At 38.3% G+C, this 19,102-nt stretch overlaps 1 protein-coding gene across 3 annotated transcripts in view; it reads right to left on the bottom strand.

The window, feature by feature from the left end:
- Window positions 1–17,523, bottom strand: part of LOC306669937 (uncharacterized protein C4orf51) — a 41,721-nt gene extending 24,198 nt beyond the window's left edge. For all 3 annotated transcript variants that reach the window (XR_013766251.1, XR_013766252.1, XM_079154173.1), the window contains exons 1-2: window positions 17,264–17,523; window positions 7,488–7,564 (exon numbers count right to left, since the gene is read on the bottom strand). Coding sequence is in view for 1 of the 3 variants with exons in the window: in XM_079154173.1 (XP_079010299.1) it covers window positions 7,488–7,564; window positions 17,264–17,496 (310 nt within the window). In the remaining 2 variants the exon portion in view is untranslated. The remainder of the gene's footprint in view (window positions 1–7,487; window positions 7,565–17,263) is intronic.
- Window positions 17,524–19,102: the final 1,579 nt, after the last annotated feature.

Here is a 19,102-nt window from a genome sequence, read left to right as displayed (position 1 = left end):
TAAGTATGCACGTGCTTCCCCCTTGGGACTGGCCTGGCGCATCTCCCTAAGCCCATCACAGACCTGGGAGTGGGTGGGGGAGTTTGTGCCTCTCAGATCCTGGACTCATGCCAGCTGCCGTTTGCTCGGTCCTTTTTTAAAGCATTGCAATTTTAGGGGCTGTTACGTAGGATTCTGAAGGCTACTGTTCAAAGAACCAGTTTGTAAAAGGTTGCTTCTGTAAACTACATTCTAATTTTAAAGAGTAATTTATAAATTGCCTTTTGGAAGAAAAATTATAAAGAGGGGACTGCCTCGGTGAGGAAGTGTGTCGTGAGAACAGAAAAGCTAGGCATGGAGACGCAGAAACCACTGATGGCAATTATGGGGCCCTGGCTTCTGGGGAACCCTGTGCCAGGGGCTGCAGGTACCAAATCAAATAAGACAGACAAGTCCTTGTCCTTGGGAGGCTTGTGTTATGGAAGGAGAGATAATGAACAAATAAACAAAAACCATAATATAGAGAAAACAACATAATTAAGGGGGGGAGAGTGTGAAGAACTTAGTCTAAACATGGTATCTGAGGATGACCTTTCTGAACAGGAGACATCTAAATTCACACCTGAAGGATATGGCTCAGCAGAGCTTGTACAGTTGTGTTCCAGAAAAAAAGAATAGCATGTGTAAAGGTCCTGAGACAGGAGATGATTTGACATATTTGAATAACTAAATGGGGCCAATATAATGAGCAAAACTGAGGGGAATAATGAAATGAGAAAGACAGAATCATGTTCATGTAAGACTCTGCAGACTTTGGTACGGAATTGGGACTTTGTTGCAAGTGCAACAGAAAACAGAGATGTGTCATCTTCTTGCTCATGCATTAAGATCTCCCTGTGTCTGGAATGGATTGAGTTGGCAAGACATGACTTATGGGACAAGTCTAGTGAGTTCTTTCTTAATGCTTTCTGAACTTTTTGAGGTATGTAGTTGGCTTCACAGAAGAAAAGTGGAATTGAAGGAGTAGGAGACAGATAAAGATAATATTTTAGAAATTCCCTTACAAATTCGAAGCATCTTTCCCACTTAGGATGTCATTTGGTTCTCATCAATATTTTCCTAGATGTTGCCTTCTTTGTAAAAGGACACACATCCTTGGAAACAGTTCTAGGTAGGTGCTTCAAGACTTGGAATTTTGTGTCTGTGGTTAGGTATTATCCCAAGGACATCTTACACATATTGTCCCACCTGGACTTTGATGTGTTCATACAACACTAACCCCCTCCCAGGACATGCTCCGTTGCCTGAAATAGCAAGAATCAAGAAGACCAGTCTGCCCTTTGCAGGGCTAACTTGGGCCCATTCAAGGTGTGGGACACAGGTATGGAGCTGAGAAGAAGAAAAAGGAAAGGGACAGGAAGCAAGAGTGGCCCAGTGAATCAGTGGGCTTTCTTCCACACTCTCCAGAAAGTTGTTCTGGACAGAAAGACAAACAGAAGCTTTTTCATAAAACAAATCTTGCTAGAATCCATCAGGCGAGAGGCAAGTAGAAAGTTGAACTAGCCATTCATTTGTCACCTTGCAGTTTTATGATACTTGATTTTTATTGATTCTTTTCATTAGTTACATGAAGTTAAGTGTCGGATGGACCATATGCTCCATTCAGAAGACCAGGTCAGGAAAGCCACAGCCAAATCAAACACTCGGAAAGAAAGTTCATATTCATGCCAAAGGAAAATCACCATAATATAGGCAGAATAAAATATGATGGAACTTCTTTGAAAGGCAGTTGTGAAAGACAATTGGAGAACTGTTTTCCTGTGATAATTGTGCATCACACTGAAGACCATCCCACCTGACCTTATGAATCCTCAAGTAGAATACATTACACAGGTACAATCAATAGACCAACATCCACTAGTAGTCTAAAATTTATATTGTTGGCTTCTGTTGACAATGTAATGCTTAGTTTTGTTTTAACTCCCTTCCTTAGGGACTTTCTAGCACAATGAAAACTCATAATCAAAAAATCAGACATAGGAAAGGAAATGAAAAATAAGAGAATTTATCATGTGGCCAAATTAGACCATTTTGTCTTGATGTACTCTCATTTCTCAATGAAGACAGTAGCCATCGGTTATGTTGAAATGACCATTTGGAGAATGAGAAAGACAATATGGGTCAATTAATAAATCACCATTATGAACACACATGCTTATGTCATCCTTACCTTTTATCCTACCAATATCTGACCATAACAACTGGAGAGAAGATAGCAAACCAAGGACTACCTACTGCATGGTGGTAAATTACTGCTTTTCCTGGTCACGTTATCACACCTCAGATTCCCATTCTTCTAACTGTGGGCCTGTGCAGCAGCTCTCACAGACCATAGGTGATTACTGGGGTTAATCAGTATTCTGAAGGATGCAAACAGAAATATAAATGGAATAGGATTGGACCTGGTGTACTCAGATCAAATGCACTGTGTCCTTGACTTACTGTGAGTGATGTGAGTAGCCTGCCTGATTTCCCATACACTAGCTCAGATTTGTCTCTAAGCTATGTAGACTGTTTCAGTTGTTTGCTCTACTGAAAAGGGGAGAAAGAAAAGCTTTGCTGATTTTAACAATAGCGTAAATGGTTTCCTATCCTGTCCTCTTTGCATCAATATACAACAGAGGAACACTCAAAATCCAACTCATATGTACTATTCCCATAAAGTCATATTTCGTTAAAGAAGCCAGTAGGATCATTCAAGACAAATGTTGAAAAACTTTATCTCCGCTAATTGGGAAATACCCATAAGGCTACAGGATAACTTTCTACCAGTCATTATTCCCCCCAACAACACACACACACACACACACACACACACACACACACACACACACACCATGTATATTCAAACTTTAAATACTACAGCAAATGGGTATGCATTACCAAAATATTTTACAGAGTGCTTAAAATTTTCATTTGAGATTATAATCATTAATCTTATTGAACCTTCAGAGATTCAACCATGAGAAATGGAAATTATATGGGAAACCCTATTGCGTTTCCTCCACAGAATCAGTTTGTGGCAGAAAGGCCAGCTGTTCCTTCTATAGTGTGCAGTTGTTGCTGGGATGTGTCGGACCAGCCAAGAAATCCATCTCTGGGCTCTCTGGCATCCCACTGGAATGCGAGCGGAAGAGACGCAGGCTTTTTCCAGGATGAAGGGGTGAAAGGACATGTGTGCCTTCCCTCCCCTGCTCCCCCATCTGCCAGGTGGAGACAAAAGACCTCAAGGCCCAGGGATGAGGGAACCCCCAGAGGAAGGGAACCTGTGTCCCCAAATCTAAGAAACACAACCCCTCCAAGGAAAGGATAATTTTCCAGTTACCGACCCCCAAAAGGTAGCTCTATGAATCACCTGACAAAGAATTCAAAGCAATTATTTTTAGGAAGTACAGAAAGCTACAGTGGAACACAAACAACTCAGTGAATACCAGAGAAACAATACAAGACAAAATGAGAAGTTCAGGAAAGAGACAGAAATAAAAGATGTAGGTCAGAGGATAGAAAGTAGATGATGTGCAGGATGAACAAGTCTCAAGATCTAATGTATGGCCTGAGGACTGTAAGTGATAAAGATTGTACTGTATGCGGCATTCAAGCTAAATGAGTAAATTTTAGCTGCTCTTGCAAAAAAAAAAGGGTGGGGTGGGGTGGAGTGTAACTATGTTGAGATAACAGATATATTAATTATCTCCACTGTAATAACCTTTTCCTTTCTTTCTGTGTTCCTTAGCATCATGCTCTAAACCTTAAGTATACTCAATAAAATTAGTTTAAAACTGACAAATGGAAACTCTATAGCTGAAGGATTCAATGAATGAAATGGGAAAATGCAATTGAGATCATCAGGAACTGACTTGATCACACAGGACAATGCATCTGTGAAGTCGAAGACAAATCATTTTAAATTATTCTATCAGTGAAGCAAAGAGGAAAGTAATAAAAAGAAAAAGGAAAGCCTATGTGGTTTATGGGACACCATACAGAAAATTAATATAAAGATAATGGCAATACCAGAAGGAAAAGAGAAAGAGATAGGGGCAGATTAAAGAACTATTGAGTGAAAACTTCCCAAATCTAGGGAGATATATCTGGACATCCAGTTATTGAAACTCAATATTTTCTAAACAGATTCAACCCAAAGAGGACTTTGCCAAGGCATGTTATAACTAAACTAAAAATTAAACACAAAGAGAATTTTAAAGTGGCAAGAGAGAAACTCATCTTGCTTTCAAATTCAATTATAAATCTCTAGTAGTCGAAACAGTATGGTACTGACATGAACAGACATTTAAACCAGTGCAACAAAATAAAGAGCCCAGAAATAAGCCCATGCACATATCAGCAACTGATTTTCAACAAAAGCACCAAGAATATATAATGCAAAAATTATAGTCTCTTCAAAAATTGGTGTTGGTGGGGCTGCAGACTGGTACAACTACTCTGGAAAACAGCATGGAGATTCCTCAAAAAACTAAGGATAGAACCACCATATGAACCAACTCTCCCACTCTTTGATGTTTTTCTCAAAGTATGAAAATCAGAATACTTTAGCAATGCAGCCACCTCAGTGTTTAGAGCAGCACATTACGTAATCAACCCAGATGCCCGTCAATAGATGAATGGATTAAGAAATTGTGGCATATACACACAATGAAGTTCTACTCAGTCATAAAGAAGAATGGAATTATGGCATTTGCTGGCAAATGGATGAAAATGAAGAACATCATGCTAAGTGAAATAAGCCAGACTCAGAAACGCAAAGGTTGAATGTTTTCTCTCATATGTGAAAGCTAGAGTAAAATAAAGGAGAGAAGGAGGGAAGGATAGGATGTCATAAAGATATAGGGAAGATCAGTGGAGTAGAAGAAGGAGAGGGAGAGGCAGAGTGGAGGGAGCAGAGAGGGGAGGAAATGTGGAATGAATTCTTGAAAAAACTGTTGTGTGCACATGTAAATGTACCACAGGGAATTTCATCTCTGTGTAAGTAAAAAGGACTCATCAAATATAAATAAATAGATGAATGAAAGGAAGTCTAGCAGAGTAGAGGAAGGAGAACAGGGGAGGGAGAGAGGGAGGGAAGGGGAGACTGTGAACTGAAATCAAATTCCATGCATATGTGATTTTGTCAGGATGAGCCCAATGACTATGTAAGACTACAAAGCTCTAATAAAAATAAAATAAAAACTTCCTCACTGCCAGCTGTATAAAAATATAGCACACACCACTATGCCTGTGCATATATACTTGAATCGCCATGTTTCTGGTCTATGCATTTACTATGCTATATCTTTTTATATATTACAATTTTATCATTATTTTAGAGTATACTGTTTCTATTTATTAAAAAAAGTTCAGTGTAAGACAAAAAATATATGGGTGTTGGGAAAAATTTATATCAACATAGAAAAGAAAGAAATTAAACCATATCTGACACCACACACTAAAATCAACTCAAAAGAGATTAAAAACTGGGGCTGGGGATATAGCTCAGTTGGTAGAGTGCTTGCCTTGCAAGCACAAGGCCCTGGGTTCAATTCCCCAGCACTGCAAAAAAAAAAAAAAAACAAGAGAGAGAGATTAACAACTTAAGACCTGAAACTATAAAAGTGCTAAAAGAAAACATAGGTCTTGACATAAATTAGTCTTGGTAAAGATTTGTTGGATATGAAGCCAAGGGCACAGCAATTGAACAAAAAGAAACAAGCAGAACTCGGTCAGTCTAAAAAGTTTCTATACAGCAAAGAAAACAATAAACATAATGAAAAGTCAATCTTTGTAAGGGGAGGAAAGACTTGCAAACCCCATCTCAGGTAGGAAGCTACTACCCAAAGTGCACAGAGAACTCATGCAACTCCATCTAATACAAAATAAAGTGAAATAAATAACCTGATTGAAAAATGGGTAAAGTACTTAAATGGATGTTTCCCCATAGAACATATGCCAAAGACCCAAAGTATATGAAAAGGTGCTCAACATCATAAGCATCAGGGAAAGGCCAATCAAAACCACAATGAGGGGCTGGGGAGACAGCTCAGACAGCTCAGTTGGTGGAGTGCTTGCCTTGCAAGCACAGGCCCTGGGTTCAATCTCCAGCATCGCAAAAAAAAAAAAAAAAAAAAAAACCACAGTGAGATGTCATTGACACCTGTCAAAAAGTACAATTGTGGTATATCTACACAATGGAATATTATTCATCCATAAAGAAGAATAATATTATGGCATTTGCAGATAAATGGATGGAATTGGAGAATATCATGCTAAGTGAAATAAGCCAATCCCAAAAAACCAAAGGCCAAATGTTTTCTCTGATAAGCGAATGATGATATATAATGGAGGTGGCGGGGTGGAGGGTGAGAGAAAAAGGGAGGAACTTTAGATTACATAGAGGGAAATGAGAGGGGGGGTATGAAAAATGGTGGAATGAGACAGGCATCTTTACTCTGTGTGCACGTATGATTACACGAATGGTATGAGTCTACATCATGCACAACCATAGAAACTAAATGATGTACCGCATTTGTGTACAATGAATCAAAATGCAGTCTGTAAAAATAAAAAAAATTTTAAAAAAAGTCCAGGGGTAACGCATTGGTGAAGATGTGGTGAAAAGGAATATAAACTGGTACACCACCGGAAAAAAATATGAAGTTTCCTCAAAAAATTAAAAATGGAATCATCACATAATATAGCAATCCCATACCTAGCTGTATATCCACAGAAAATAAAATCACTATCTTGAGGGAATACATGTACTCCCATGTTCACAGCAGCATTATTCACAACAGCTAAGATATAGAAACAACAGAAGTACCCAACAACGATGAATGGATAAAGGAAATGTGGCATACACCCAATGGAATATTATTTGGCCTTTAAAAAGAGGGAGATCCTGCTATTTATGACAACATAGATGAATCTGGAGGACATTATACTAAGGGAAATTATCCAGGGACAGAAAGACAAATACTGCATGATTTCGCTTACATGTGGAGTCTAAAAAAGTCAAATTTATGCAAACACAGAGTAGAAATGGTGGGTCCCAGGTGTTATGGAGTGAGAGAAATGGGGAGATGCTGGTCAAAAGGTACAAACTTTCGATTATAAAATGACTAAGTTTTGGAGACCTACCATACAGCATGGTGGACTGGTTAATAAAAATGTGTTCTCAAACTTCGCAGAGCAAGTAGATTTCCAGTGCTCTTACCACACACACACACACACACACACACACACACACACAGTAACAAGTGAAATGATTGACACATTAAGTAACTCTGTTGTAATCACTTCACAATGTGCACATATATCAAAACACCCTGTTGTACAACCTAAATGCATACAATTTATATTTGTTAATCCTACCTTGGTTAAGTTGGTGGAAGAAGAACCTAGAAGTGGAGTCACAGCAACCTTGGTGAAAGGGGAACTGATCACGTTGCACTTACCTCTGACATCTGTGGTCTCCTGGGTACCAGCCTGGCAGGGTGGAAGATCGTTGGCAGAGTCTTTTAGCAATAGCGTCCTAAAGAAAACAGGTAGGAAAAACAAGGTATAAATTTATAGGTTCATAAACCACATGGAGCCGTACCTAGAGGAATTTTCATCCACCTTTTCATTTGGTTTCTCAAATGTTTGCTTCTTCTCTTCCTCTCTTTCCACACTCCCTATTATAACCCCACACCCTCATTAAATCAACCCAAGATGGACTTCCTCATTGTCTTTTGGGATTTGCTTGTTCTCTGATTTGTCGTAAAAGGGTAAAATTTCCAACTTCTGCGCGTGAAAAGCTCAAACATTAAGTTCATAATTATTTCAACAGGATTTATGAGTGTTTCTCCAGGGAGCTGCTTTCAAAATAAGATAAGTGCTGTGCATGGAGTAGGAAAAATTACAGTAATTATACTGGCTTCCAAATAAAACTGAAAACTTAATGGCAAACAGGGTAGCTTGGGGACTCACAGATGCTGTGTCTATCCTTTGAAACACATCTGTATCTCAGTTTCCCTGAATTCAGATATGGAATTCTTCTTCAGCAAGCAGGGACTTGCTGGGAAGCACAGGTCCTTTTGTATGGAATGGACACAGTACTCAGTTGCTGGAGTGTAATACGCAGTGGCAGTTGCTATAGGACCTCTGATTGAGGGAGGAGGGTCACCAAACTGTAGGGACCTAGAGCTATGTGTGTGAGCTTGCAGGAGGAAGTAGGGCAAGAGAGAAATTGATGTCAGTCTAAAGAATCCCAAGGCGCTCTTTCTGTGCATGTATTCAGACCAACTCCGGTCATACCAGAGGCAGGGGCTGGTAACCCAACATGTACCTTTCTTCTCCTAACCTAGAGCAGCATTTGATGTATATGAGGGTATTACATTTTAAAATGCAGTTTCTGAGCCACATATATACATATATTTTTTTAAATTTTTTAATCACCAAACACTATGGTTTGGGCTAATTTTTAGTTTTATATAAATGGAATTGTAGTGTGTTTTGTCTGGCTCAGAATACTGAACAGAGTGCTGAATGTTTATGACATTATTGCTCATATCTGTTGTTATATAGTATTCCAATTGTATAGGCACCCTACTGTCTATCCATCAGAAGTAGATTAATACGATGAGCCCTCCATTTCCAGTTTCCACACCTATTGATTTAACAACTGCAAATTGAAAATATTTTTTAAAAGTTGTGTCTGTGCTATGTACAGACTTTTTCTTCTTGTCATTAGCACACTTATTTACATAGCATTGGTATTGTATTATAAGCAATTATAAGTCATTTAGAGGTGATTTCAAGTATCCAGGAGGATGTTCACAGGTTATATGCAGATGCTATCTCATTTCATAGGAAGGACTTGAGAATCTTCAGATCTGGTATCTGTTGGTGGACCTAAAATCAATCTCATAAGGATACTGAGGGACAACTGTAGTACTTATTCTACATTTGACTTGTTTTATTTTTTGCCTAGTATGAAAAATGCTACTGAGAACATTCTTCTGTGTGCCTTTTGATGCACATGTGAAAATGCATTTTGGATGGACATACACTTAGGAGTGGACATGCTAAGTCTTAGGATCCATAGCATTGACTGTAGAAGCTAAGGCCAAACTGTGTTCCTGAGGAGTTACATCAGGTACATTCCCACTAGCTGTTAGGAGAGTTCACAGTTCTGCACCCTCACCAACACTTAGGGTTGAGGTCTCTTAAATTTTGACTCTTTGGAAGGTTTTTAGAATAAGCCCAGTGTGATTTTAGTTTGCATTTTATATGGAAAATAGATACAAACCCTTTGTCAGTCTCTGCATTGAAAAAGTCTTCCTGCTCTCTGGGGTTTGTCTTTTCATACTCTTCTTGGTGTATTTGGTTGAACAGATCTAATTCTAAGGTAGTCCCATTCATCCAACTATAACTTTTTTCTTGGAGTTAGTGCTCTTTGTTTTCCATTTAACAAACCCTTGCCAATCTCAAGGTCATTGCCATAGCACCTATTGTTACATAATGTCTTGCCTTTAAGAGTTAGGCCTTTGTTCATCCAGAATGAATCTCATGGAGTTGAAAGCCAGCCCTTCTCTGCTGCTTTGCCACCTTTTTCATACATCAAGTGCCAGTTACTGGCACGTTTGTTTTTGGCTCCTTCTTCTGTTTCTTTGGTCTCTTTGTATACCACCCTGACTTAATTACTGAGGCTTCATAACAAGTTATCTGTGTGAACAAGCCTCAAACCTTGCTCTTTTTTCATATCTTGGCTACATCATGGTTTTCATTTCCATATAAATTTTAGCATCATCTTGTCAAGTTCTACAAAAACAGCTATTAGAATTGTATTAAATCTATAAATCAATTTGGGGGAAAATGGTATTTTTACAGTATTCAAACTCCCAATCCGTGAACATGGTTAATCTCTCCATTTACTTCAATCTTCTTTATTTTTCTATCACTAATATCTTATAGTTTCCATGAACATGGTTTATCTCTCCATTTACTTAGGTCTTCTTTATTTTCTCTAACTAACATTTATCGTTTTCTGCATGGAGATCTTGTACATCTTTGATTACGTTTACTCATAGAGACTTGACCTACGGTAACCATGCTACATGTGGAAACTTTAAAATTTCATTTAAAAACTGTTATTAATAAGCACATATTATTTCCTGCTTTAATTTAAACATTCATGGAAGTTTTATATCATGTTATACTTCTCTTTATTATAAAAATGTGTATTTCCTTTATCATAAAAAGGTTTCAGCTCTCCATTCCACACATATTTCTTTTCTACTGCTGCTATAAAAAGCTGATGTTTGGTATTTGTCCTGTAACTTCCAATAATCCCTGGAACAGTGCCACTTCATTTGACAACCAAGACCCGACATATTGCTTTTTTATTCACTGAGAGATTGGTCTGTGTAAGTATTAATTTGGAAAGGAAAACCACTGTTTTTCAAACAATTTGGGACTATTTTGAAGGCCCAGTCATGGTTATCACAGCTTTTTATCTTTTCTGGGTTTGTTTTCCTCATAAGCAACAATGAGGCTGACTGGGGAAGCAAAGTGGAGATGGGGAAGAAAGTTTTAAGGGTGTAAAGGAGAATAGAGGGAGAAAATGCCCCAAATATTCAACGTCTCCTAAGAGAGTTACTGAGAAGCCCCAAAGTGACATCAAGTTTACTATGGGGTCAGAACAACTCTTTCACTCTCTTTCAAAGCATCATTTCCCATTGTTTTCTGATCTCCAAAATTCATGTGAAGCACTCAGTATGCATACAAATTCACCAGGGCCTCATAATCATAATTTCCAAAGGGAGTGACTTGGGTTTAACAAGAACTGGTCACTGTCATAGTCAACCAAGGACAGGGACCATTATTTCTCTGAAGGATTCTCAAGCAAATGGTTTAAACTTGATGCTCAAGTTTAAATACACAAACAACACATTTTTTTTTTTATAAGATCAAGTTATTGCAATTTTCCTTGAGGACATATCTTTGGTTGATTTCCAGAGTTTCAAAAATGTTGATTTTTACAGTGTTTGCAAGGAGTAGATACATAACAATATATCAAGGGATGGATATGTAGCAACATATGGAGGAGTGGATATCCAGAAGTCCTCTCTGCATTCTGAAAGCTCTGCCCTTTTCCATTTTTAAATTATTGAGATAAAATGTACATAATATAAATTTACCATTTTAGCCATTTTTAAGTATAATTTGGTGGCATTAATACATTTACAATGTGCAACTTGTCACTATTATCCATCTCCAGAAATTTTCATCATTCCAAGCAGAAATTCTGTACCCATTAAACAATAACCCCCCATTTCCCCTCCCTGCTAGCTCCTGGTAAACTTAATTCTACTTTTTGTCGCCAAGAATTTGCCTATACCTTATATAAGTAGATTCATGCAAAAATGGGTCCTTTTGTGTCTGAATTCTTTCACTTAACGTATGTTTTTCAAGATTCCATCTATTGAAACATGTATTAGGATTTCATCCTTTTTAAGATTGAATAATATTCCATTGTACAGATATACCACAATTTGATATCCATTCACTTGTTCTTGTATATTTAGGTTGTTGCCACCTTTTGGCTATTGCCTACACAAGATTTTTTATAATGACATGTTTTATTTATAATTTAATTATTATTTTTTTAATTTTCAAATTCATTTTAACCCATGGGTTACCTAGGAGTACGCTGTTAAATTTCCAAATATTTGGATATTATCTAGTTCAATGTTTTAGCTTAGTTTCTATCCTATTATTTCTTGTCAAAGAACATACTGTGTATGATTTGAATTCTTTGAAATCTGATAGTTTTTAATGGTCCAATGATCAATTTTAGAAAATGTTCCATTTACTTTTTTAAAAGTGTATTGTCTGCAATTAGTGGGCAATGTAGGAGTGTCAATTAGAAGGAATATCATAATCGTATTGTTCAAAGTTAGCATGAACTCACCAGAAGTTTGCTTGTTCTACCAGTTACTGTGTTAAAATATTCAATTATGACTGTGGTTTTGCTTATTTCTCTTTTTTAGCTCTTTTAGTATTATTTAGTAAATACTAAAAGAGTATTAATAACATGCTTGGAGAGCATGTTATTAGATACAGAGAAATCTGGAATTGTCTTATCCTCCTGTGTGATGGACTCTTCTATTATTATCAACTGTCCCTCCTTCAGCTGAATACTTCTTACCTTCTGACGGTCCCTGGAGAAGTCCTCTTCCCCCTTTCCCCCTCCTCCCTGCTCCCTATATTTTAAGACTTTTTTTTTTTTTTTTTAAAGAGAAGTTGTAAGTTCACAGATAAATTTGGAGGATAATACAGAGGTTTACTACCTACCAGACATGCACAGCTTCCCTGTTATCCACACCCCCATCAGAGTGGTATATTTATTACAATTGAAACATCATAACCGTCCAGTTCCAGAGCTTACATTAGAGTTCCCACTCTTGGTGTTCAACAGTCTATGGGTTGGTACAAATGTATAGTGACATATACGGATATAGATGTATATGTATATGTGTATATACCTAGACATATCTACATATGTGTATATATATATAGATAAAATCTATATATATGTCATTATGTCATGATATATATGATTTTTTATGACACTCTAACAAAGGATACACACACACACACACACACACACACACACACACACACATATATATATAAATAGATCTATAACATATTTTCACTGTCTTAACCAAACCTCTGTGTTATTCATCCCTTCCCCTCTCTGCCAACCCCTGGAAACCACTGATATTTTTACTGTTCCAATAGTTCTGCCCTTTCTGAAAGACAAGCATACAGTATTTAGCCTTTCTTACTGGTGTCTTTAACTTAATAATATGCATTAAGTTTCCTCCATGTCTTTTCATGACTTGACAGCTCATTTCTTTTTATCATCAAATAATATTCCATTATATGTATGTGTGATATTTTATCCATTTACCTTTCAAAGGAATCCTTGGTTCTTTCCAAGTTTTGGAAATTTTGAATAAAAGTACACGTCTATGTAGAGGGTTTTGCATGGATATAAGTTTTCAGCTCCGTTGGGTAAATACCAAGGAGTGCGATTCCTGGATTTTATGGTAATACAGCTTAGTTTTGTAAGAAACTGCCAAAGTGCCTTCCAGTGTGGCTGTACCATTTTGCATTCCCAGCACGTGATGAGTTGTTGTTGCTCTACCTTCTCACCATCGTTCAGTGCTGCCAGTGGCCTGGATTTTGGTCATTCTAATAGGTGTGCGGTCTTACCTTATTGTTGTTTTAATTTGCATTTCTCTGATGACATTTGACATAGAGCATTTTTCATATTCTTATTTGCCTTCTGTACATTTTATGTGATGAGGTTCTGCTCAGGTCTTTAGTTCATTTAAAAATCAGAATATTAATTTTGCATTGTTGCATTTGAAGTTACTTGTGTATTTTGGATAATAGTCATTTACCAGATAGATCCTTTGCAAATATTTTCTTCCAGTTTGTGGCTTGTCTTCTTGTTCTTTTGATATTATCTTTTTCAGATAATGTTTCAACTTTAATAAAGCCTAGTTAATCAATTATTTCTTTAATGGGTCATACATTTGGTGCTGTATCCAAAAATTTACAAGTTGCTGGGCATGGTGGCACATGTCTGTAATCCCAGCAAATCAGGAGGCTGAGGCAGAGGAGAATCACAAGTTAGAGGCCAACCTCAGCAATCTAGCAAGACCCTTAGGAACCTGGTGAGACCCTGTCTCAAAATAATAAATAAAAAGAACTGGTGATGTACCTCAGTGGTAAAGCGCCCCTAGGTTCAATCCCCAGTATCAAAAAAAAAAAAAAGTTAATCTAACCTTTCTCCTATGTATGTATATTCTAGAAGTTTTATAGTTTTGCATTTTACACTTAGGTCCACGATCCATTTTGAGTTCATTTTTGTGAACAATGTGTGGTCTGAATCCAGATTAATTTTTGGCAGGAAGGTGTCCAGTTGTTCTGATACCATGTGTTGAAAGGAGTATCTATCTTTCCCCATTGCATTGCCTTTACCCGCTTGGCACACATCAGTTGGCTGCATTTGTGTGGGTCTATTTCTGGGCGCCTGTTCTGTCGCATTGATCTCTTGGTCTGTTCTCTTGCCAACACCACGCTGTCTTGATCACCGGAGCTGAGTTGGTAAGTCTGGAAGTCAGGTAGTTGTCAGTCTCAAACATTATTCTTCTCCAATATTGTGCTGGTTGTTCTGGATCTTTTGTCTTTCCATATAAACTTTAGAACCAGCTTTTTAAAGTCCACAAAACAACTGGCTAAGATTTTGAATCAGGTTCCACTGAATCTATAGACCAAGTTGGGAAGAACTCACATTTTGACGATGTCAGTGTCTCCCTAACCACGAACGTGGGACCACTCTCCATTTAGTTCTGCTTCCATTTCCTTCATTGGAGTTTTATAGTTTTCATCATATGGGTCTTGTGAGATTTATACCTAATTATTTCACTTTTGGGGAGTGTAAGTGGTATTATGCTTTTTATTTCAAATTCCACTTGCTCATTGCTCATATATAGGGAAGTGATGACTTTTGTACATTATCCTTATATTCTCTGATAATCTCTTCTTAGTCAATTCACCTATTGAAGGACATCTTGGTTTCTTCTATGTTATGACAATAGGGAATAAAACTGCCAGACATTCACGTGGACATAAGTTCTCAAATCAGTTAGGTAAATACCTAGGAACATGAACTCTGGACCATAGAGCAAGGTTTTGTTTAGTTTCGTAAGAAACCACCACACGGCTATTTGCAACAAGGCTCTATTTGTTTCCTTCAAGGAACGAATGGTTTATATTTCTGCCACAATTCTTTCCCTCATCGGACCATAAGCTCTTCAAAGGCAGGTACCACTGATGTAGCCTTGGCATTTGACTTCAGACTGTATACACAGAAGGACTTTAAATAATATTCGATTAATGAATTAAAAGTTAATTAAAGTTTCAAGACCTAAACATTTATAGTTGAGGAGCTGGGAGTATAGCTCAGTGACAGACCTATTGTGACAGGGCCTGGGTTCCATCCCCAGGATGGCAAAAAAATGCACACGTGTGCCAGGTGTGGGGGCATACACCTATAATCATAGCAATTCTGAGGCTGAGGCAGGAGGACTGCAAGATTGAGGCAAGTCTGGGCAATTCAGTGAGACCCTGTCTCAAAACCAAAAAATAAAAAGGACCGGTGATGTGACTCAATGGTAAAGCACCCCTGGGTCAAATGCCTGGTACTGAAACAAAACAGCAAAAACAAGCAACAAAAACTCTGTGTGTGTGTGTGTGTGTGTGTGTGTGTGTGTGTGTGTGTGTGTGGATTGACACTGACATCCCATAATATAAGTTCTGTACCACACTAATCTCCATTTTCCCATCACAGTATCCTTCTTTATGCACAATATATATTTTACCTATTTGTGGTTAAAACTGATTTAGAAACAAAAAATCAAGACTTCCACCAAGTTTCTTCGGCCTCACATGATTCACTGTATATAGTGAGTGTTCCTACAAATAGTGTATTGTGTTTTGGATACTTTATTATTTTTCTGGTTTAACACATTTGAAATGATCACTCATTTCATTTTTTTATTCCAATAATAATCCTTGGACCATTCATCAGCTCCCATAACTATACTGTGCAACCACACCTATAGAATTCTCACATAAGAGACTTATAGCAATGTAAAAATCTCTCTCTACAGTCTTACGAAATTTTAATCAAACAGCTTTTGCTTGGAATTTAAAAAGACATTTGTCCTCAGGGCTAAAATTAGTGGAGAAAAAAAGATTAAAAACAAAAGCAAATATAGAATGTAATCACTACTTTCAAAATGAGCTCAATCTGCCCTTCATCTTCATTTATAACACTTGCTTCTCCTTACCCTTTAATGGGACAGGCAGTAGTTGTGCAAAGAATCTATTTATGAGTCCGAGGTCTCCAAACAGATAAACTTCGCAAGCCTGTGGCCTTCTGTGGTTTGCAAGGTCATAGAGTTTTTGGTTGGAATGATGCCTATAAGGATCACACTCTGAATACACTCAGTCTTGTACATTTTTACCAGATGTTGTATGTCTGGATTTTTTTCAGGATTATTAAATATAATTTTTCCTACCATGGTGAATGGATCTGTTTGGATACTAGCTTTCAAATACAAATCAGATAATTTCAGAGAGGTGCCCAGAAGTGTTGGAAGACCCCGCTATCTGGCCCAGAGATGCTTCAAGTATCGTAGAATTACCAAAGGGACTTCCAATGTTAATAGACGTGTCAGCATACTATGGAAAACTCAGACTGTAGGTTGTTGGAATAGATCAAACAAGGTACCCAAATAGAAAGTACCTCTAACACCTATTGGCTTCAAGCCCTTTGTTTTGATGGTTTGGAAAGACCTGGAAGGAAATGCAACTAATATTTTTTTAGAGCAGTATCCTTCATATCTGAAGGTGGAGCCAGCCATCCCATTGATTTTCAAATAGGTTTCCAGATCTGGATAAGATATTCACCAACTAACAAGGAGAGGGACAGACGGGCAGTTTTCACATCCCCACGTACACTTGCTGTCTCATGCTTACCCAGTCCTGACAGCTCCCCAGCAGTGCTTGGGTTAAGTGCTTCTTTGCCTCGGTGCTCACTCTTTCCTGGGGCCAGCGTGTTTTTTCATTCCCCACCCTGGAGGAAACCTGCTTCACTTAGATCTTTCCGGAAATACTGAACTCCTCCCCAACCTCAGACACTGATCCTCTGCTTCCCTTGAACTTACTTATTTCTGTAGTTACAGTTATTGTATCAAACGGAAATTAGGTTTCGGAAGGTGGGCCTATCCCAGTGCCTGGCTTCCAGGAAGCACTCAGAAAACTGACTTCCGGGCCCTTGACACCTTACCCAAGTGGGGAGGACAAGGGGATGGACAAGTTTCTTCCTTGCTGAAAAGACAACAGAAAGCATCCACAATTTAGTCAATTACTCATCTGCATTTCCTTTCAGGAGTTGTAGTTAAATGCCATTTTAGGAGTAGTAAGGAGAGAACAGAATCATCATTTCAGCTGGTGACTGACGTTTAGCTCTCCTCCTCGCTGACATTTACAGAGGAAAACGTACAGGGTTAACATCTACGAAGTTCCACAACGCCCTCGTCCTCCTAACGGCGCTCTTGTCTATTTATAGCGACACATCCAGGTGCAAATTACAAAGGGATCTTACTGTTTACACTCAGGCTCGTGCAGTCCCGCGATAAAAGAAAGTCTGCTGCACGTGAACTCGTCCAGTTGTTTTTTCCGGTAACTGCCTTCGTAGGTGGTCATGCAGGAATCAGACCACCGCGTTTCATTCTGCCAAGATACTCCGGCCTTGTGTCTGATCAGCTCAAACTCTTGAGAAGTAAGAGGGCTGAAGGGCAGAAGAATTTGCGGAGTCAAGTACAAGATGTGTGACATCGGGCCTGCACTGAATAACAACTTTTTAAGACCTCTACATAAGGAAGAATTAATTTCCTCCCCGTCAGGAAGCAATTGACCGGCTCACCAAACTTCCTAACTCTGACGCTCGCAGAGTGAGGAAGAGTAACTCTCTTAGGTACAGTTGCCAAGCAACAGGTCCCAAAATTCCACAAATTCTACTCCTCACATATGCACAAGTTTTAACAAACAAATTTATTTAAGTTATATAACTGCTGGGCCCTGCTCTACGAAATATACACTGCTTTGCAGTTACATCAAGAAAGCACTCAGCAGGATTATTTGGAAATTACTGCTTCATAAATAAAGCAGTGAATCCTAATGATGTTGGTTTAAGAAGTGGGAACCAGGCTTAAAATGATAGGCCAAGCTCCATCTCCCTTAGAGACCTAGCCTCCCAGTGCCCGCCCAGGAGAGAATAGGAGCTGCTTGTGATGTCAACAATAGCAGGTGACTCAACAGCTTCTCATGTGTCACAGAGCAATGGTACTGACACTAGAGTCACTCCCAGAGCTGTTAAAAAAAGCAGAAGTTCAGGACCCAATCCCACAGATTCTGATTTAATTGGTCTGGAGGAAGGCACTGACATAGGTTGTTTTATTTTTTTGAAAGCTTAATTCTGGAGGATTCTAAAGAGCAGGCCTGGATAAGAATTGAAGTCACGGACATGCTTTTGTGATTACATCAGGGTATATCCTGGGGTTCGCATAGAACTAAAAATAATTTTTAAAAAATTTTTTAAAAGAGAATTAAGGTCTTGGCAGTGCCGTGGTGAACTTCTGAAAGGTGGAGAAGTGATAGCATCAGATCTTCTAAACTCACCTCCCCCGCACTGATAATGACTCTAAATCTGGTTCACCTGTTTGCATTCTCACTTCTCCAGATGAACAAACAATTCTTTGGCAAATCAAAATGAAACTGATCTTTTGACAGGTGTCCTAAGGCCTGGAGTAGCTGTTCTGCTGCCACCCGTGGAATTCTTTTTTTTTAATTGTAAACAAATGGGATACATGTTGTTTCTCTGTTTGTACATGGAGTAAAGTCATACCATTTGTGTAATCATAAATTTACATAGGGTAATGTTGCTTGATTCATTCTGTTATTTTTCCCTTCCCCCCACCCCTCCCACCCCTCTTTTCCCTCTATATAGTCCTTCCTTCCTCCATTCTTGCCCCCCTCCCACCTCCCATTATGTGTCATCATCCACTTATCAGCAAGATCATTCGTCCTTGGTTTTTTGAGATTGGCTTATCTCGCTTAGCATGATAGTCTCCAATTTGCCTGCAAATGCCATAATTTTATCATTCTTTATGGCTGAGTAATATTCCATTATATATATATATATATATATTCTTGCTTTTATTTCTTGTGCTATAGGAGTCCTGTTAAGGACGTCTGATCCTAGGCTGACATGTTGAAGATTAGGACCTACTTTTTCTTCTATAAGATGAAGGGTCTCTGGTCTGATTCCGAGGTCCTTGATCCATTTTGAGTTGAGTTTTGTGCAAGCTGAGAGATAGGGGTTTATTTTCATTCTGTTGCATATGGATTTCCAGTTTTCCCAGCACCATTTGTTGAAGAGGCT

Source organism: Sciurus vulgaris (assembly GCF_902686455.1).
Source record: "Sciurus vulgaris genome assembly, chromosome: 9".
Classification (NCBI taxonomy): Eukaryota; Metazoa; Chordata; class Mammalia; order Rodentia; family Sciuridae; genus Sciurus; species Sciurus vulgaris.
This window is presented reverse-complemented; position numbering and strand designations above follow the sequence as displayed.